This window comes from Accipiter gentilis, chromosome 22, assembly GCF_929443795.1.
Source record: "Accipiter gentilis chromosome 22, bAccGen1.1, whole genome shotgun sequence".
Classification (NCBI taxonomy): domain Eukaryota; kingdom Metazoa; phylum Chordata; class Aves; order Accipitriformes; family Accipitridae; genus Astur; species Astur gentilis.
The window spans coordinates 4,929,954-4,952,242 of NC_064901.1; the positions used below are offsets into that span (position 1 = coordinate 4,929,954).

Here is a 22,289-nt window from a genome sequence, read left to right on the forward strand (position 1 = left end):
TCACATTTGATTGTCTCATCCAATTAGTACGTACTAAAGATAGTATTTTATGAAAATATATTTGTTCGTTTCGAGTCCTTGTCAAAACCTGCAATGCTTATAATCTTAAGAATAAGCATTGGCATAAACACACAAGACTCCACTGATGAGATTGCTGAAAAAAGGGACAGTATGTATGTAGATGGAGGTACCACAACACGCTTGCCCTGTTCTTGTACTCTTCCTGAAGCCTAGACTATTGGCTGAGTGGGGTTAGGGTGGTGAGGCAGGCGGATCTTTGGTCTGATCTGATCCCATCCAGTCAGTCTTATGTGGTCTCCCTAGTTTAATAACAGATCTTGTACATAACCACAGCCTCCCACCAATAGCTTCATTCTGTCATTAAATTTAAGGTAACATATTCTTATTCAAGTCAGACAAAAATCAAAAGTGCGTGCTTAGTCACTTACCATGGATCAGCTGGTGCATAATCACTTGATTGCATATCAGGGCCTTCACTTTAAACAGTGAGGACTCTATCATGTTCTGTGGACTTTTATGCACGAAGACCTTGCTGAACTAGGATCTCAATTACTGAAGTAGTAAGAAATGAAGCTAACCTAGTTCCTACTGAATAACTTGGGAAAATGGTTTATGTCCTCCAAATTATGGGAAAGTAGGAGTCCATCTGAATGGCAGATGAACTATTTTCCAACATGCATTTGTTCCTTTATGCATTTTAAACAAAATGCTCATCAGCAAAGTAAATGACATTTCGTATCTTGATGGAAAATGCACAAATACCATTAAAAGATGAGCTTATGGGATACCAAGTTCCTACTACTACACAGCATAATACTTTCAGAAGTGACAAATTGCAGAGACATTTTGAAATTAGTCAACATATATTCACTGCAATGAACAACTGAAGTACAGATAATTATTCTAGACACCAAACATGAAAAAGATGAAGAAACATGGCTACTTTTTCACCTATTATATTTTTTAAGTGAATACAAGAAACAGCCATGTGAAGCAAACAAAACCGATTAAACTGATTCTTCTCTTAGTTTAGTATTTTGTTCACCTTTTCTTAGTTTGTTTATAATGATCTGCGCTTCAGAGTAGCTCCCAGCTCAAAGATGCCAAATGGAATGCAAGAGTTCTCAGTTCAACAGCCCTTCTCTCCCCCTCCCCTCAATATTTTTTTTTTTTTAACAGTCTGCCCCTTGTCCCAAATTCATCACGATTTCTGGAGAGGCAAACATCTTGCGCCACTTGGATGCTGCACAACTCTTTCCTTTGCAGACAAAAATAATACCAAAGTCATCCAGTCAAAACACAAACCAACCTTTGGTGTCACTGTGAATTATGTACTTTGAACTGCAGATGTTTGGAAGCACTTATATTTATATAAATAGATTTTATCCTTTTTCTTCTAAAATAATAATTTTAAAAGAAATAAAGAAATAAATTAGTTTCTACATAATAATCACTAGAAGTATTTTTCCATTAAATTAAAATTTTGAATTAAGGCTTTCTAACCTCTGAAAGAAAAGACTTTTCTTCAAAATTCTGGCAAACCATCAACAAATGTGTTTAAATGATTATTTATACAATGCCCAGCAGCTTAGAACTACTGGGATTTCAAGAAAGAGAAGTGCTTTTGTAGAGCTTAGGCCTCAGGAACATATGCGTCTTTAAAAATTTATATTCTATTAGTAAGAGAAACACTTAAATGTAAACACTTTTTTTTTGCAGCAGTGCAATAGTGTCTTGCTCCATCAGAAGCCACAAAAAAAAAGCATCAAAATACAACTGAAACATTTTTGTCTTCCTTGTCACTATGAGCTTGTTAGAACCTGCAGCATTAAGGCAGATAATATACTGTATATATGACTTGGTTTCCTCCTACCATTCCTTTCTCTTTCTATTTCTGAACACTTCAAAATGCAGCAAAACAAGCTTTAATTTATTTTCATTTGAACAGTTGAAGGAACTGTAAATGCACAGAAGGACATTCAGAAAATTCAGACAATAAAGTTTAACTGTTTCCACTTTTCACATTAACAGTCCTTACATGTGCAGCTATTCAACAGCACTGAGTAGCCCCATGATGCTCACCCACCCAACTCCATTCTCTATATATTCTTACACTTCTTTTCAGTGATGACATTTCAAAGATCAAGACAAGCTTGATCTACTTCTCAAAGAGCTCAGCACGCACAGACTTCCCTAATCAATGACACTCATTATAAAAAAACATGCAACGAGAAGAGGAAAAAGGAAAACATGATGTTCTTGAGCTATATGTGATTCCCAGGTCATTGAAGCAAGGTTCTTGTGCTGGCTGTACCACTGGACTACTAGAGCTTTGCTAACAGCAGGTTGCTGACAGACTCCTGATCTGCAGGGGGAAACAACAGCAGGAGCTGCTGAAGCCACATAACTCTGTCACCTTCAAAGTATCCTGTATCCATTGCATGTAAGTTACCAATCTTACCTCACCTCTGATGCATGCTTTATAGTCATTTCTAATCTGAACATAAACCCAGTAACCTGGAGTCAAACATTTATTCATGAAGCTGTATCGGGTCTGAAATTAAGCAAAAATGCACTCAACTAACCTACTAGTGGTTTGGTTTTTTTTTTCTAATTGCCTGTCATATATAAATAAGTGACTTCTGTTTTACATGGAAGTCACATTATTAATTCAATTTTTTAATTTCATTCCTATAAGTCTAATAAATAATGTATAAACTAAGCATGTAAGCTGATGAGTAGTATGCAAGGTTAGTATGCTTGCTCACACACATGCCCCACTGCAGAGTTGTAGAAACACTAGAAACTGGCACAGTACAATGAACTTCATATAGTCTGCATGTTAGTGTGTTATATTCAAAAGCACAGGAAATTACCAATACTCCCAAATAATTCAGCAAATGGAAAATACTAATTAAAATTTTATCATAAGAGGGAAAGATCATTCAACAGTCACAAGATTCTCTTTTAAAAGCAATGACAAGAAAAATTAAAACAAGTAAATCTAGATTAGCTAAATTCTAAATCACTGAATAAAGGTCTGTAAGTACAACAGTTCTTAGACTAGGATCAGTTTCACTTTCAATGCATGGCAGCAATTCCAGCATACAGATTCAAGAGATGATTTCAGAGTAGAAACTTCTGCACAGAAAATAATTCAGAGTAACTAACCTCAACATCTTTAAAAACATTTAAAGAACAAAATTACACAACACCAAATTGGTCTTGGAATAAATTTGCCATTAAAGCAGGGCATGTATTAGTATACTACTTACAAGAGAACCAGGACTGAAATACCCTACTGACTACCTGAAATAATTTCTACCCTGGTTGAGTAGTAGGTAGTACTGCAGCAAAGGTCCTAAAGCAGTCAGTCAGAGCAGCTGAATATTAAAATACTATTCTGATCTTCTTTTACTTAAGGTCTTAATATCCATTTTCCGAGTCAATGCAACTCCCACATACTCATTTACAGACTATTTTGCAAGGCAGCTCAGGTCATTCTAAACTCCAGTGCTGATTACTGTGCAATTCGTTAGCACACTGAGCTATATTATGAAATGGGCTACTGCAGTCACAATACTTAGTAAATGCAGATAAACTAATATACCACTGATTTTTGTCTTCAGGTAAATAAGGCCAGATTCCTCAGTAGCCAGCCACCTTTTCGTCACATGGGCTCAAAAAACAATCACATTTTATTCCCGGAGATTTATAGATCCTACACACGTTCTTTCTAACATGGAATTATAATCACAGAATCACAGAATGGTTGAGGTTGGAAGGGATCTCTGGAGGTTGTCTTTCCCAATCCTCTGGCTCAAGCAGGGCCACCTAAAGCCAGTTGCCCAGGTCCGTGTCTAGATAGTTTTTGAATTTCTCTAATGAGGAAGACTATAAAAGGACTATAAAAGATGATGTATTCCTAATAAAAGGAAGGAACACAAATTTCAGAAAGTCACGAACTTCATATTTCACTAGCTAGTTCACTTTTTTGTTTTATTTCACCTCCCTTCATTGTTGAAAGGAGGAAACACACGTCTTCCCTCTCCAGTTTCTCTAGTCTCTCCCTCCTTCAAATGCAGCATCTTTCCTCCTCTCTTTTGCATGGCAGAATGTACACATAGTCTACTTCTCAATTCTCATCTTGGCCTGTGTGAGGTCCATTCCACTGCACTGTCTCGTTTTTGTCTACTTTTTTGCTTCATCTTGTTCCCACAAATATTCTCTTTATTATGCGATTCTTCTCAGTAACTCTTCTTTAATTATACAAGTGTTTGGTGATATAACTCCTGATAAACATTGTCTAATCACTTTTTCCAACACTTAAATGAAGCTAGTAAATAGGACTTCCTTGTTTCATGGGATGAGAAATTGGCACAGAAAGTTTAAGAAGCTTAATCAACTGACAAGATCATGTCAGAATTGGGATTACTACACCTAAAACCTTTGTTTGACTGACTTGACCAAATGATACAGAGCTATTGCTTCCCGTGGCCACATGTTTTGCTGGCTCCTCAGAAAAGTAGTCAGCTCCATTACAACCAGATGGCCTGTGGCCAAGAGGCAGCTTGTCAAACATCTGACACAGCACACCATGACAGATAGCTGACAATTGCTTTTGTTTAAAGCATTTCCCCCACCCCCCATTAATACCCCGCAGTGTTGGTATGCAAAAAATATATACAGTAGAACGGAGGTAGCGAAGGTATGAAAGGTGTACAAAAATGAGAAATTTAAGAAAGAAACATTCACAGCCTAGATCTAGAAATCAGGAATCTGATTCTCAGATATATGCAAGGCACTCAGCTGCTGACAGCGATACGTTTTTAGAAAGTGTAACCTTGTTTAATTGAACATAACCAATATTAGTTGACAAGAAAACAAAATTTGGTAAACAATCTGTCATTCTAATGAGCTGGTTTTCAAATAATCTTCAATGGATTTTCTTAAAATCCATATGCAAACAAGACTATTGCCTAAATGTTAAGTTGGCATTTACTGCACAAAAGGAGAGGAATACTTCTGGTCCGATTTTAAATATAATCACATTATTCGAGAAAACAGTATCATGGATCACTGTATAGATGCCACAGTTTTTTAATCTCTTTATTCAGACATTGTATCATGGGATTGCAGGTGTTCCTCGTAGTACACACTATGTGTTTGTTCTGATAAATACCATACTCTCAATTGAGACACCAGTTGATTAAGTAGCAGTTCTTCAATTTTTTGTTGTGTAATGTGTTCTCCACAAACTTCTTTAATGTGTAATAAAAGCTACTTTAAACTAGAGATTATAACAAACTAAACCAGCTTACTAGGTAGGTGAAAGCACAAAGTTCTGCAGATGTCAGGGATGAGAAACACTTTTTGAATATATGACCTGTATGACAGTATTTGCTCTTCCTCCACGGAAGCAACATGCTTTTTTAGGAACCTTCAATACTAAAGATCACAATGATTAATAGTGAAAGCAATAATTAATATCAGTGTTTTGACAGTCTGAGAATAAGTGTGAAAATGGAGTAACATTATAAATCTTCAAATGTTAATGTGAAATCTGTTACTTTCTCACCAATACAGAGATCTAGGTAACAGCAAATATATAAAATTTATATTTCAGACATCTTTTCAAATTTCCTCATATGCACTGAAAAGTGGAATAAAAATATTTTTAAAACAAATCAAGAAATTAATCAGCTTTACACAAGCTTAAAATGAATCATACATAGAAGACAAAGACACCCCACAAAGAAATGTTTAAGAAAGTAAACAAAAGCTCTGCTAAACTAAACCAAAACGACACATCTAGAAATTATGTATTGCTCAGCTTCAGTAATACTGAGAAACATCTGTATGATTTTGGTACATGAATAAGACTTTTCAAATATTAGTTGAATTTGAAGATTTTACCTCTGTAAAAAAAAATTAGTTTTAGCTTCACTAAAGTGTTTTACAGGGATCGATGTGACTAGCTACCCAAATAGATGCACACTTCTCAAGAGGATTGACCATGCAGATTTGAATTAACAGCCACCTAAAATCTTTCAGATATGCTACTGAAAAGCAGAAATCCTTAACCTAAATTCAGCTGCCTTTGACACATGCAATTACCAACATTTGCCTCATCCAACTCAAAGCTTCCTGGCAATTCCATCCCTCATGTGTAGAGGGTAGGACACCCGAAGCAGAAAAAAATTAAGAAAAACACCAAGATAGAAGAATGTTATGACAACTTCTGAAAGCAAGTGATGGGCCTGCCTGCCAAAACAAACAAAATGGGTAAAATGCATGACTACTGCTGAGAAGTGTCTGGATACCATAGAAGACAACACACACGACAGAAAGAGAACATGTAACAAGACACACAGCTGCTGGCTAGCCCTACAGTAGAAAGCAGGCTGATATGACTGCTGATATTTAGCACAAGGGATTAACAAGGATTTTGCTGTTTCTTCTGGGAGGCTGGCAGTGGATGCTTTCATTTGCACAGTGAGACTTTCAAGACTAGTTTTGCAGACGGAGATTTAGTTAAAGTCCTAACATTTTGATTGTGAATGGGACCTCAAGCAATGAGGCTGAAAAAATGCTTGCAGATTAAGAAAGAATACGTTGTCTCAAAGCTACAGAAGATGAAGGAGGTAAACTCACAGAGAGGGCTGGTGTTCACTCCTGTCCTGAACACAACCCAGCAGAGATCTTTCAGGCAAAAAAGAGTGAAATCTATTGTTTCCTAACATTACTGGGATCTGTAACACAGTCTCTGAGGTATGAAATTCCTCATCATGATTACAACATGACTTGGAAGCAAATCTTACCTGTTGGTGACAAGTCATCTCATGAGACAAGTGGGAGTAAAGTGTTCATAGCCATTCTTCTGATACAGAGCTTTACTCTCTTTTTTGGGTTTTATCTAAACTTTGGTAATACTTCTGCAGATAGCAGAGAAAGGTGTTACAGCTAATTAAGAAATAACAGCATAACTGAAAGATGACAAGTAACTGCAGCAGAACTTTGGTTAATAGATTTACATGTTTATAGCTGCTAATTCACTAACTAGAAGTAATGTTAAAACTCACCTCTCTCTCAAAAGTTAGTTATGCGTTCTATGTTCTCAACAATATAAAGTACACATTCAGAAGCATTGCTGCTGATCATCCTGCATCAGTACATTACACTAATGAAATATTCTGTAGTTAGCCACTTGTTGTAGTCTGTATTTCTGGTAACAACTCCAGAATTGCAAAAAGTTCTCATACTTTTATGATTTAATACTGTTCTTCATCCACAGTTTTTTTTTCTTATAGCTAAAAGTATGATCATTTTTTACACAATCACAACTTCTTAAGGGCCTTTAAGTATTTCTACATATTTGAATTGTGTCATTTTAAAAAGTATTTTCAATACAAAAGTAAACTATAAATCAGACTATGATGTTTTGTGCTGCCTTTGTGTATACCCCCAGCATACTCAACAATAAGTACTTTAAAAACACTACTGAAAAGAATGACCACAAAACATAAACATCAGAAAGCATTAACAAGTTCCCTGACAACAGCATTTTACAATCACATGTGGACGACATGCAATAGGAAAGCCTGTCCTTCATTTACAATGGAGGGTAATGGAAGCTAAATTTTTCTTGTTCTCAAGCAACTCGGCTTGAAAAATAATTAACAGTGAATAAACAGAACATGGAAAAGAGGGTAAATCCTAGATACTCACCATCTGAAGCATGAAACAGTAAAGCCATACAACCAACAAATGTAGGCATACTTGGTGAACGAGACATAGATAAGTTCATGCTACTGTGAAATCTTTCTTTCATAAAGAGAAAGTTGATAGATTTTCTTGTTCCTCTTTCTTTGCCAGGGCCACTACACACTTTAGACCAGAATATGTAAAATAATTTCATCAAGCCTGAGGACTTCCAGAAACTGATTAATGGCTTCAAAAGCAAAAAAAAGGTCACAATGTCCAGTCCAAAGTATGAGGGAAAACTGCTCTTGTGGTAATTTTTACCTGTTCATTTAAAAACAATTAAAAATCTAGAAAGAAATTGAATTAACAAAAATGTTTATTAAGTCCTCCATTTCAGTCACAATCATCTACCATTCTCTTGAAAATGAATAATCAGCTTATCATCATTACAATAATTTTTCCTTACATCCTCTGTTACTGCCAGACCTAAATTTCCTTACTCACCACCTCTCTTTGCTGATTAACACACATGTTGAATCATAAGGATGACTGCGGAAGGTATTGCAATGCTAGAAGATAGATCAGTATTTCACTTTAGGGACTCGGGGTGGGGGGGTGGGGGAAATAATGAAGTCAACAAAAATCAGCTCTATTAATTCTTCTTAGTCCCATGTCCCACAACATTCTTAGCCAACTACTGATGCCACGGTACTGGCACAATCAGCAATATAGTTTGGCTGCTATTTTCTGAAGATATCTCCACTGCCAAATGAAATCCAAACTTTACATTCTATTTGTCATTTTACTTGTGATCTATGCTACTAGTTTGAAACCTATTTCCCCTTGAAGGAACCAAGTTCATTTATGTCTCGCAGACAGGTCCAAGATCTTCACCAGAAAAGTGTGCATATAAAGTAGTCTAAAATTTTCAAAGTAAAAAGGCTGAATAGAAACATACTGGAATACTTTCTCCAAGAACACTGATAGCTTTTACTTTCCTTTAGCTATTTATTTTTTTAATAAATCTGATTCTCCTTCTTGAAGTAATCTCATTTTTATCCTTAATTTCATGTAACACACTAGCAGAGCTTTAATGTAACTAATTTTTAAAATATTTCCTTGGTTTAAATGGATTTTTTTACTTTGCACTGGAGGTGCAAATTGTAATTTCTCTCACCAGTCTCTACTTCTTATGCTTTGTTTTGCACCACGGAGTGCTATCTGAGAACATGAACTGGATTCCTTTTTTGATTAAAGCAAACTCAAATATGCACTCCAGGAATGCACATGGTGCATTCTGACACAAATGAGCATTCAGTTCACAGGACTTGACTACAGCTAGTCCAAAGTAAAACCGAACCAACCAACCAAAACAAAAAAAGTGCAACACCCCTCCCCCCGAAACATGTTAATGTGGATGTCAGATGCTGAGAACTATTTCATACTCCAGATCCATTCCTTTTTGTTCACACTACCTGCTAACACAGACATAATCCCCCACAAAGTTGCAACTGTGAACATTCAAGAAGAGGCAAGTGGGTAAAAGTAAGGAGGGAAATGAACACACAAGTCAGACATATTAACCTTTTCAGACTCCACATTAAATATAAATATGAAACACAAAAATCTTGTTTGTCATCTGTCAAAATAATTTTTATGCAAACTCATTTGGGTATCCAAAATAACAAGTATTTTTGCAAAAAGATTTCTTAGAAAGTTGCCTAAGAAAACTTTTAATATGAAACACACAGATGGATTATTTTTTTTAAAATTTATTTTTAAGAATATCAGAGACATTTTATCCAAAAGGTAAGCAAACTGAAATCCGATTCAAAACTCAGTACCTAACTTGAAACTGTGAAGCGTTAAGTACCATGGAAAACTTACTTTAGGTACCTCTACAATGGTCCTGGTACCTATAGAACTTATCGCATGCACAGTGATTCAGTTTCCTCTTCAGAGGTAATACTATTTGAATTCTGATTGTATCACATTGGACATTTCCTGTATGGGTTGTTGCTACTGAAACAGGCGATCAATAAGCATACAAAACATTTTTCCTCTCTTTCATCCTAGGGTTTTGACATTAAATATTTAAATTAATTCTAGAAATTGGTTTGGAAGTCTAAGCTGTGTGAACCTAGAGCTTAGCACCATGATAGATGAGTCAAATAGCAATTAATCAAACAAGCTTGCATGCAAATTTAGTGTCATTTTCAAAGGGGTGAGGAGTTTCTAGCTACTGAAGAGAAGATGAATGTTCGACTGGAAATTCATTAAAGTTTACAATTAAAGACACAAAGCTTGATCATGCCCTCAAATACTATGCAGACATGTATCTTCTGAATTCTGCACAACACACTGTTTGCAGAGGAACAACAGGTGATTTAACAATGCAAACAATGATGCGCCTCAGGGCATCATTCAGCCAAAACCTTATGGCAGTAAAAAGAAGAAATGTAGTATCAATTAAAAATTTGCTTCAGAAGTTCAAAAAGACAAACCGTAATCCCTCTCTTCAAGGAAACACTGCACTAACATTTACATATTTACTCATACTTAGCATTCATGGACTAAATACAAAAGTTCGGTATAAGAGCTCCTTAGGGTAATCTCCTTCAGATCGTCTTCTCCCTCCCACTAATGACCTACCAGCTGACCTGCACTCCCAGCTGTGAGAAGCATTAACTCAAAAACTACAAGACCTCATGCAACCAAAGCCTCGCTGAAGTCAAACTAAGGAATAAGCTGAAAAATACTCACTTTCACTACTGAAATTCTGACTCCAGTGAAATCAAAGGGAGTTTCATGCCCTACTAACAAATACTTCCCCCTATAAACAAATCATGACCTCTGCTACATCAATGCAAGAGACCAAATGACACTACAGACGCAGATGTGTAACGTCCCCAAATCTTCTATCCTCCTGTCTGAACATCTCACCTCTCCTCAGCTTTCTTAATGACTTGAGAACTGAGTTACATACAGTGATCAAAGAAAACAGAGCACCATGATGAAAGATTTAAACAGGTGTTATTCTTTTGGGGAACATTCTACACAAATCAGAAAATCCAATATAAGACATCAAGAGGATTCTGTTTGGCCAGTTTCCTCTCTGTTTTAGTCTCCAGTGGACTAAAATTCCTACTTCAGAAGAAAAAAATACTTCACACATCTTCTGAACCTAGCCAAATATTTAACTGAGTATTCCCCTGGAAAATATTCACGCTCCGGCTAGCACAAATATATCCAAGGTAGAGAGTCAGGGCATACCTAATCACCTCAGAAAGTACAGAATTATTATAATTTTTCAAGCTGGGTTTGTTTTTAGAAGAAGTAAGCAGCCAAGTAGGGAAGAACCTACCCTTTTGCGAGATGCAAAAGATTCTTGATGCTCTTCAGCTACAGCGGTCACTGGCTCTGTTTGGCGCTTTGAAAATTCTGTAACTGGTGAGATTCACTTGGTTTATTCTGAGAAGCAGCAAAGACAACATGGATTTAACCATGTTCAGTATAACATGGACTTCCTAAAACACGGATTTAGTCAAACTTTCAAAGGATTATCTTGATTTGGGTACACAGGAAATGAAACGTGACATTATAAAGCACTGTTCCAGTGCAACACAATCAAATGGAACTAATATTGCTAATCACAACAGTTGCTTGTATAACTTGGCTTTTTGTGATCTTTCTTTAGGATCCTTTTACTCAGCATTACCTCCAAAGAAGAGATGTCTATGAGGTTTACCTGAAGCCACTGATGTGAATACCAATGAAACTGACAACCATTTCTTCAGCTCCTGTTTCTTTTCTCCCTGCAGTCACGGTGCAACTTTTAATGTTAAATCTCAAACTATTATTTTTTAAATCTATTCTATATTTTATTCCATATCTCTATTGCTTTCTCTCGGGACTTGGACTAAATTTGCAGGGCAAAAGGGGCATCTTGCAGACAGCTCATCTCTCTGTTTAACCACCCTGCTGGCAAGTAATTTCCCCATGCCCATTCATCTGCTACCTCTCAGAGAAAAGCACTGCAAATGAGGGAAACAAGAACCTGCTGTTGCCTGCCCAAAGGAAACCAGCCATAAGAGTAAACCAGCATGGTCCTTGGATCCTCAAATTACAAAAAACATGCCCTTTACCTTCACTTCCCTCCTCAAAGAAGCCCGTTACCAAAATCATCAGTAGCCCGCAGCTGCTTGGTTCACAAACAACTGTGAATACAGTGTCCTACCTTTTCTTTTCCTGTTCCCAAATATTAGTGGCAAAAGGGAAAAGGTAGTAGAGGAAGCATCCTGGCAGAGCAGCTAGAAGGACACCGTCAAATGTGCTCCTGCCAGCCAAGAACTCTATTGGTATCCTTAACCAGGAAGTGTCAAAGGGTACCAAAACACAGAGTGTAAAACTGAACTGCTAATTCAAATTACTAAAAATAACATCCCAAACTGTGGTTTGGGTTGCAAAGGGATCACACTTCTATCCTAAGATAAGAGAGTCATGAGGCATTGTAACCTTGTGACCTGAGTATTCCCAATTAAGGGTCCAAGATCTGTAAGTAATTTTTTTTCATTTACGTATGCTTTTATTGTTTTTACGCTTCATACAGCTCTTGGGTTTATTACTTCAATAAGACCTGTTCACTCATGTGTGCTGAGAATGCCTTAATGCTCTGTGAATCACAGATAACAGAGCTCTACACCTTATTTGGTGTAAAAGCAGGGAAATTGCTTGAGCAGAATGTAAAAAAAAAAGTTAGCAAGAAGCTGGCTTGTAAGTACAGACATTTATCAGTTATTAGTCATTAGTCGAAACTGATAATGATGGGCAGTCAAGCGTAGTGCTTCTCATCTTTGTTTTCAGTGATGATAAAGTGCTCCCTGCTGCCAGACAGTGCTTCAAAATGGAGAAAGGTACTTAAACTTGCTTCAGATGAGCAACTGGGTGCATGCCAATTTTTTACATGAACAGTCATAAGCATGTTCCTGCACAGCAAGATGTGATCAAACTATTCAAAGCTGTAAAACCAGGTTTGCTTGCCAGTTATGTTATTGCTTCAAGATCAGTGTCTTACAGACGATACTTTGCCAGCCATGAAACCACTCTTTTTCCTTAACAACAAATTCTACACCTTTAATATTTAAAACTCTGTATAGAACTGACTGTTCCCAATTAAAGAAACATTTACAGAATGAAAGTTAGGACTGAAAATATACCAAACAGGCAATCTCCTGAACTATAAGCCATCTCTTATTTAACTTTTAAAAATCACTTCCTTCAAGCTGTACCAATTTAAAGGTCCCCTTTCTTCTCTAAACCAGAAAAGTAATTGTAATGACTTACTCAAGTCCTCTGCTTCAGCTGCCAACCCTGTAATCATATTAACATTCCTGTCCACAAGGTGTGATGTGGTTAATAGGTGGTTGCTAGTTTGAGACATTGCACTGTATTGCCTCCTGCTGGAAAATACTTCTTTAAAGTATTTTACGAAGATCAGAAAATGTGACTATGCCATATGTAATCTTTATTAAATGTCTGTCACTAATTGGATTGCTCAAGCAAGAAAGGTTTTTTGAAGAAAGGCAGAACTGTAGTACAACTAACTGGACAAATAAGTTTTTTCCTTGAACGGGTTAAGACAAAATTGAAATTACAGACAAGAAACTGGCGTTTTATTTCTCATGACAGTCAGCATCTTTCTCCATTTTCCTTTCAGAGGATCAGTCATAAAACAGACTCAAGCTCCCCAGTATAACACAATATCTGTTCACTAACAAACATATCTTAGCAAATACAACCAAACAGTTGAGTTTGTTTTTTTAAGGGGGTTAGTACAGAAGAAGATGGATGTCAATGTTTAGCCACGCTTTAGTTGTTTGGTTTTTATTCACTTGAAAATACATACTAAAAGTAGTATCAAATATTTGAGTTTATACCATTTTATTTGTTTTCACAAATACAAAAAGTAGTTTGCATATTTGCTCAGCAATCTAGTGAATGATCTAAGATTACATGCACATGCACAGCTCAATACAGTGATAGAAGTGCCTCTATCTGCTTCCTAGTAAGAAGCAACGTTCATGTTTGAAATCACAAAAAAATATGCAGAGGTTCTTGGTTGTTATGGCTCCAAAAAAAAATTTTCATGACCCTTCCAAGACATGGACAGTGTTCTTCATTTTTTGAAGAATAAAAAAAATTATTCCAGTAAAATTCAAATAGAAGAATCACAAGTAGCTAACCACTGTCAAGTATGCTGCAGTAGCAGTCCAGTTAAATGCAACTTAATAGTATAACTACCAGAAGAAGTATTGCAAAACTGCATTTCAAAGACTAGCTGAAAGTAATCTGTATTTACTTGGTCACAGGAAATGCACAGTTTATAGAATGTCCATTCTCTAGGAATGTAACCTATTCCTTACCTGAAATCAAAGCAATGTGTTTGAGCTGTGAAGGCTTTTGTGTTATTGTTTCTTATTGAGAAAAATCAGAAATTCTACGAGTAAAGCCCCAAAAGCTAGATACTACTTCTATTCACTGTGGTCAATTGCCAAATGCCAGGCTATTATGAAGAAAACCATAAAGAAGGGTAACAGACGCAGCTTCATTAAACACAGTCAGTTCAAACCTTTATTATCATATAGGCAGTTCTCTGTCATATGGAACCAGTTATGGTGGTCACTCAAACGACATCACTGTCTCCAGCACCGAACAACAGCAAGCAGGAACACAGCAACATGCTGTTCACACGATGTGTCATGAAGCATTTAGCTTCCATTGCCCAGTGACCTCTGAACTTTAAAAACGTCTTTTCCAGAGGATAGCCACAGCATGCTAATGGTTTACTCTATTACTCTATTTCTGCTTTGTCTCAGCCTGCTCTCATCAATCCGTCCCTCATATTTGATGTCACCTCCACCAAAAAGAAAAAAGATTTTAACTTGCAGATGTTATGAATGCCTGAGGCAACCTCAGATCTAACTTCCAATAATTTGCATTTGTTATGCTAAGCATATACATCCCCTGAATTATATCTAGTCCCTTTGTGGTCTAATGTAGGAATCCCTCTCCTATTGTTCTTGCTGTTAGCACTGTAATAACTATCGCTATTGCAATGTTAACAAAAGACTACTAATAATTCAAGTACGGTACGAATTCCCAAGGAATCATCAAGTAAGAAATGCAGGTTGAAATGATAGCTTCAATTCCATGGACCTCTTTTCAAGATACAAGAGTTACAGCTGTAAAAGCATTACATGTGTGAAAACACAACACATGATCAATAGAGTTCTATTAATAATAATTAATTTAAAAGAGTGGTATTATAAAATAAAAATGGTATCACAGTAGTACAGTTTCATACCAAATATTTAAATTTTCATTTGGTGGGGATTTATTATTTTATTAATTTATTTTTTCAACTGCACTATCTACTTAACATTACCTGTGCTTTTTACTGACAGGCCTAAAGATGGCTTTGCTAATTGTGGCACTTGAGTCATTACTATATAAAAAATAATCATCTTTATTAATTTCCAAGCTGATTACTTGAAAAAGATTATTCCTTAAACAGGCAGCTTAAAAATAAATTCAATTGTATTGGGTTTGCATGGCAAGGTTTTGGTAGCTGGGGGCGGGGGAGGGGGGGGAATACAGGGGCGGTTTCTGTGAGAAGCTGCTGGAAGCTTCCCCTATGTCCCACAGAGCCAATGCCAGCTTGCTCCAAGATGGACCTGCCACCGGCCAGGCAGAGCCCAACAGCGATGGTGGTAGCGCCTCTGTGATAACATATTTAAGAAAAGAAAAAAGTTGTTGCGGCACAGAAACTGCAGCTGGAGAGGGGGGTGAGAACATGTGAGAGAAACAGCCCTGCAGACCCCCAGGTCAGTGAAGAAGGAGGGGGAGGAGATGCTCCAGGCGCCGGAGCGAAGATTCCCCTGCAGCCCGTGGGGAAGACCCTGGTGAGGCAGGCTGTCCCCCTGCAGTCCAGGGAGGTCCGCGGTGGAGCAGATCTCCACCTGCAGCCCGGGGAGGACCCCACGCTGGAGCAAGGGGATGCCCAAAGGAGGCTGTGACCCTGTGGGAAGTCTGTGCTGGAGCAGTTCATGAAGAACTGTAGCCCATGGGAAGGGCTCACGTTGGAGAAGTTCATGAAGGACTATCTCCCGTGGGAGGGACTCCACGCTGGAGCAGGGGAAGAGTGTGAGGAGGAAGGAGCAGAAGAGACGTGTGATGAACTGACTGCAACCCACATTCCCCATCCTGCTGTGCTGCTGTGGGGGAGGAGGTAGAGAATTCAGGAGTAAAAGTTGTGCCCGGGAAGAAAGGAGAGGTGTGGGGGGAAGGTGTTTTTAAGATTTGGTTTTATTTCTCATTACCCTTCTCTGATAGGCAATAAATTAAATTAATTTCCCCAAATCGAGTCTGTTTTGCCTGTCATGGTAATTTACCCCAAATCTCCCTGTCCTTATCTCAACCCATGAACCTTTCATTCTATTTTCTCTCCCCTGTCCAGCTGAGGGGAGGAGTGATAGAGCGGCTTCGGTGGGCACCTGGCATCCAGCCAGGGTCAACCCACCATATCAATTAAAATGTATATTAAAATGCCCTACAATGACATTCTTCTGACATTCATAAAGTTTTATGGTCCAAGTATGCCTGAAAGTCCACTTCAACAAAGAAGCAAAAACTGACAGAACAAAAATAAAAATATCAAAAGATCTTTCTCTTTTGCTGGAAGTGTTTCTCTTAAAAGCTGCTCACTCTTCAAATGCCCTGTGCAAAGAAGAAAGAACATACACTTTTGGCAGGACTGTTGGATGTTTCCCAGTAGCTATGTTGCTCATCATTATTATAAAAGCAAAAGAAAGTAGATTGAAAAAGTTAAGTTCCACAATTAACATCTTCCAATGTTAACATCCTTTGCAGTGCATACTGGATAGACACACAAAATATTTTAAGTACCAGGCAGATGGGACTTTCAAGGTTAAAGTAGGAGAGTATGCAAAAACAACAATTGCAAAAAAAGTGAAAATTACAGGGTTTGTGGAAGGGACTGTTTTACCAGGAGACTTCTCAATACAATATAAATTCAATCAACATTATCAATACCACTCAAGAGCACAAACCTGACTTTAAATGTAATAGAAATCAGTTAGATGTGCACTAACTTTGGTAACTTAGGTTAAAAATCTAAATTTTCAATATTGGAAGAGTCAGATGAAATTTCTTGCCTGGGATGAATACATAACAAGTTTCATCCAGTCTAAAATCTTGTGTTTTCCCAGGAGATCTATCCCCTACTTGGACTGTTCCTCCCTACAGCCTGTTCCTATTGAGCTAAATCTAGGCTAAAATCCAGGAAAGAAAGCTATGGGGGAAAAAAACCAAAACAACAGAAAAACTCATCCATGAGATGGGAAAAGCAAGGAGAGTCTCTTCATGGTGAAGAGAATGAAGACAATATTGTTCTGTGAAAATAGGAAATTGCAGGGAATGAGTGATCTGAACAGAAAAAGGACCTCAGGGTCTTTCAAGTCACGTAGCAGAAGTGTAAGACTTTGAGAGTCAAGGACCACATGCTGATTTTTATCTCCTGAATGTAAGGCAACAAAGGGAGGAATTGCTTGTATTGTTCCATGTGGTACTGTTATCTTCCTTTAACGTATATTTCTGCCACTTATAACCCTTTACAAATCCTTGAGCCCCAGTTAACTGTCATCCAATGCATTATACCAATACGGCATACTGCAAAACTAAGCCCTTAATAGCTTTTTAGATTGGTTAAGACACTGGAAACTACTTTGTTTTAAACAAGGAGACAGCTACTTATCAGGTGCAAAAAATACAAAAATAACTTTTCTCATGAAACGCATTGATGCCACTTCAATGGGCACTATTACCATGAAGAAACAGTTGATCATTAATCAGCCATTTACTACAAGGACTCTCTTTGAGATTTTCAACAGAGAAAAGTAAATGAAATAATTTTCCCCAAAAGTAAAAAAAAAAAAAAAAAAAAAAAAAGAAAGAAAGAAATTTGCTATTGAGTGATTATATACTTGTAGAGACTTACTTGAGACAAAGCAGCATCCCGTTGTTCTATTACTGCATTCATTTCCTCAGCTATTATTTTCTTTCTACGTTCTTTGGTCCTGTGTATTCGATTCAGAATTATAGCTCCATTCTTCAGTATATCTATCCCTGTGTCTGCATTGTTTATTCTGTTCAGTAATTCCTGTAATGTCTACCAACAGCATTATATGTTAGTCAGACATGAAGTTTTAATATATTTTATTTAATATAGGGTTTTAATTAATAGGCACATGTGAATTGTAAATTGACTGAGTGAAGTTATTGAATTTTCATATTGCAGCAAAGATGTACATTATTAGTGTGTCAATTCTTCTTTTTCCCACATCTTAGTTCTTGAAACCCACTCAATTGAACTTAAGCCTCTAAGATATAAGACTGACATCAAGAAATCTCCTCAGAGAATGGCTTACCATGTCATTTTCTTCAGGGTTAATATTTTCTAGCCTAGAAAAAAGGGACACAGAAAGCCTGATCAGTAGCATTTCCTTAGTGCAGCAAAATGAGTTCGCTTTTTAAATCTTTAGAACCTCAAGTAATTTCATTCTACTAGTCTTTAGAGTCAACCATGACACTGAACATATTAAAGTGCCACCTGCTCGACTCCATCTTTCAATAATGCTCCATATCTTCAGCACTGACTTCAGACTGTTAAGTTATTAATGTTTACTGCTATATATGACTACAAGGATCAATTGTTCATATGTGCTTAGATGAAGAAAGTTCCCCAGCGATAGAAATGACTGATGCTCTTATTTTATTTATTTCTGGGCTTACAACTTTTACCTGATGTATTTTTGTTGTTTTTACTGCACCCCAAATGAAACAGAACAGGACTTTTGTGGAGGTTTGTTTTTTTTTTCCTCATTTTAATGTAATTCTTTTTCAACCTCTCTCTTCCAAAATGAGGAAAAAACCCTAGTTGAAGTTTCCTTAAAAATATTTTGATTTTACATCTTGCATAAAATAGCAAGCCAAGCCAATTCTCTGCAAGGCCCTTATTTAATTCTGGAACAACCCCCCCCAGCAGTTTCCTCCCTTTCTGTTTCAACAGAACATATATTGACCTGTCAAATACAAAGATGATATGAGGAATTTAGTAATACAACATTGAACATTGGCTGTGCAAAAGCAGTGAGTGATAGCACAAAAAAATCTAATAAATGGGATAGAACACATTTTATTTTACCTAAGGTTAGTTATACGGACAGCATATTATTTAAAATACTTATGTGTATTTTAAAATGGAAGAGACCTCTTCTTCTGGAAAAATGAGCATATTAAAGTTACTTTACCACTCCATTGCTACTTACTTAACAGTGATTTCTACTAAAAGTAGGTCTGTCACTAGCATATGATATTTTAAAAGACAGATATAGTTCCATTAAACCTCTACTAAACAGCAACACATGCTTTTTGAACACTGCTGTGACAGGTACTGCTCTGAAGCCAAGATTTTAGCTAGCAAATATCATAGAGCACTTGACAGCACACTAGCACCTTTTACATTAAAGCATTAGTTTTACCAGATAACAGTACATAAGGCATAGTAAATCAACCAGTACAGAAATTAATTCTTTAAGTAAAAAAGAAATAATTCAAAATGTACTACTAGCGTACAACAGCTGGTATATTCATATGGAATTCACAAGCAGTAAATACTCCAACATATACAGTCAGCACCAGGACAAACCAAAACAAAGTAAGAGCTAACCTTTGCTGGGTTTGACTTGTATTCATAAAGTAACACAAATCATAAAATAACAAACATATTAGAAGTCCAAATTCTCAGAACTGGCTCCTTGACTTGGCTCCTTGTAGAGTTCGTGCTTTAGGTTTTTACATTGCTAAGTGCCACTTCAAGTGGGACTTAAAAATGGATCTCCAGCTAGTTTGTATTCACAATGAAAGGAACGGTATTTGTCAAAGTAAATTGGCAGGACTGACCCGACTTCTCCAGAGGACTTCTACCCTGCTAAAAGTGTGGGTCAACAAAATCACCCAGCCGACCAACAGGCTGGGTAAGCAAGACACCTTAGGGAGAAATGGGGGTGGGAAAAAGAACAGGAACTTCTACCGTAAGTGTAGCCTGTCAGCATACTACTGCCACAAGGGATCTGTCTGTAGGTGTACATACACCTCCTTAGGTGACAGTATTTTTTAGCAAGCAGCATTCAGAGCTGTGTATTTGCCCTGCTGCATCTCCCTGTGCTGTGCATAGGCAATAAGTGACCCTCAGGTCTCTCATGATTTTAAACAGCAGTAACCAAGGATTCCTCTTCCCCCCGTTTCTACACACACTCTGCTAATGTAACCCTTAGGGCCAACAGAACTGAAAGAATTTTGGTTGTTACAGTTAAATAATGACAACAGAATTGCTCCAGCTGCTAATTTAAAGAAAGCATTAAAGCTTTTGATAAAGGTTGGCAGGCTGTTCAATATTGCCCTCTTGTAAAGATTTCTGATTGGAATAAGTCCAAAGCAGATGGAAGGAGTGACCTGTGCTCTAAAACTTGACGAGTGTGGCACAAGTAGTCAATGTTCTTTAAAAAACCCCAAACCTCTATGTGCTCCACATCTGAGACAGAGAACTTGACCTTTTTAACAACCAGCATCAGGAAGAAAATATTAAGGGTAGTAATTGGAAAAGTTCCAAGATTCCAGAAGAAACTCCAAAATGAAATAAAATAAACCAAGTCCCTCATGGCTCATCCCATCATCTCTGCTCCTTCCAAAGGATTAGTGGAGTGGTGACGTGAAGTCCAAAAAAATTTCCATTCAGCCACAGTAAACAACTACTTAGAATAAAGAGGCTGAGAAAAGTAATTTCTTCATAGGGTTGGCTCTGCTTCTGAAAATGCAGCACCTCAATTCAACTCTTCTCAGTCACAGTCCTGTCTTGCTCCTCCCATTGCAAAATGCCAGACATCTAGGCAGAGATAGAAACGCGTGTCTTATGACCTCAACTGAGATGTTACTTCAGTTCGTAAAGATGCCCAATGTTCTGAAAAGCCTGAGTGCTGGAGCCAGACTGGTGTTCCAGTAGGAATCTTGGCTCCACTCAACCATTTCTTGTTTGCAAGGTGTATGGCTGCATGAATAAACATCCTGTAAGCTTAGAATAAGTAGACCCAAAGAAAAGCAGCTGAGCCTGTTGGAGGCAATCCTGCCTTCTTGATTCTGTAATGCCCAAAGATTACCAAAACAGCAAAGAACTTCCTTCCTTCAAAAAAAAAAAAAAAAAAAAAAAAAAAAGAAGAACACAAACCCCTCCAAACAAATGATGATAACAGGAAATGTTTCCCTGTACCATATCATTGCTCTTTTTGGAAGAAATATCCCATTATCTAGAAGGTGCTGCCAAATAGAGGACTGATATGGGTCAGGGAAGAGCTGTGGTCAGCTTCACCTTGGTCAGGTTACACAAATGGATGCAGTCACTGTGGGCTGAGGTAATACTGAAAATAAATTGGTGGAATGGAGCAAGACATCTTTGAAGTTTCTTACATTGTCCGATATGTTTTAAGACATTCCTATCACACTTGCAGTTTGACTGAATGGGTAGCAGGGTAAGGAAAGAGGCAGATATTAAACATCTGATGCAGTGAAAATGACGATTACATGAACATAAAGAATGAGTTCTTCTCCCTTTCAAGGGATTACGTACAACAATTAATGCCCAGTAATTCATTACCATTAAGTACTTGGTGCATGAATGATTAACAAACTTTAACAAACTTTAAAGTGGGAACAAATGAAGCTTTTGGGCTCTCTATTTTTCTGGCTTTTGTCAATTAGGATTTTTCTTTTACTGCTATGACAACTAACACTAAAACAATAAAAATAAAAGCATGCAACATTTTTCAGAACCCTCCAGCAACATCTTTGTGCTCTATGGGAGACACAATCCTGCTTGGGATCTGCCTAAGGATTTTGTTCATGTCCAGGATGCCCTCAGTGACAGCTCACACAGCACCCAGGACATGAAAGACTTGGGTATGATTCTTCCCAACAAGCTGCCATTGCCACTGCCAGTCTCTGTAATGCAGAATGGGAGACCCTGGAAAATACCGGAACTATGATCTTAGAGTACACGTGCAGCCTGGCAAGGACGATTCTTTTGAATTAAATTGGTTTTGTCCCCAGTCTTGTGTCCTGGTATTTGCTGTCATGACAGCAAATATCACACAGAAGCCTGACCTGCACCTTTGAAGAATATACAGGAAAAGACACTAGCTACAGACAATGGCTCACTGGTTTAGGCAAAGAGTAATGGATATCCGGTATTGAACCAACAGTAGCTGGTTAGCCCATCGCAATTTTACATGTGTTTGGTTGGTGTTCACAAGGAAATCTCCTATGCCAATTCTTAAGAGTGTGAATGGCATCAGGGTATGAGGCCTCTCTATAAAGGATCAGAAAGAGCACCCAAGTGGATGACAGCAACAACAATTGCTATTCTGTAAGTGATA

At 37.4% G+C, this 22,289-nt stretch overlaps 1 protein-coding gene across 2 annotated transcripts in view; it reads right to left on the reverse strand.

The window, feature by feature from the left end:
* The window catches only part of MIPOL1 (mirror-image polydactyly 1), a 199,061-nt gene that overhangs the window by 105,074 nt on the left and 71,698 nt on the right, over nt 1-22,289 (reverse strand). For both annotated transcript variants that reach the window (XM_049825953.1, XM_049825955.1), the window contains 2 exons: nt 18,231-18,264; nt 17,801-17,971 (listed from right to left, as the gene is read on the reverse strand). In XM_049825953.1, the coding sequence (XP_049681910.1) occupies nt 17,801-17,971; nt 18,231-18,264 (205 nt within the window). The remainder of the gene's footprint in view (nt 1-17,800; nt 17,972-18,230; nt 18,265-22,289) is intronic.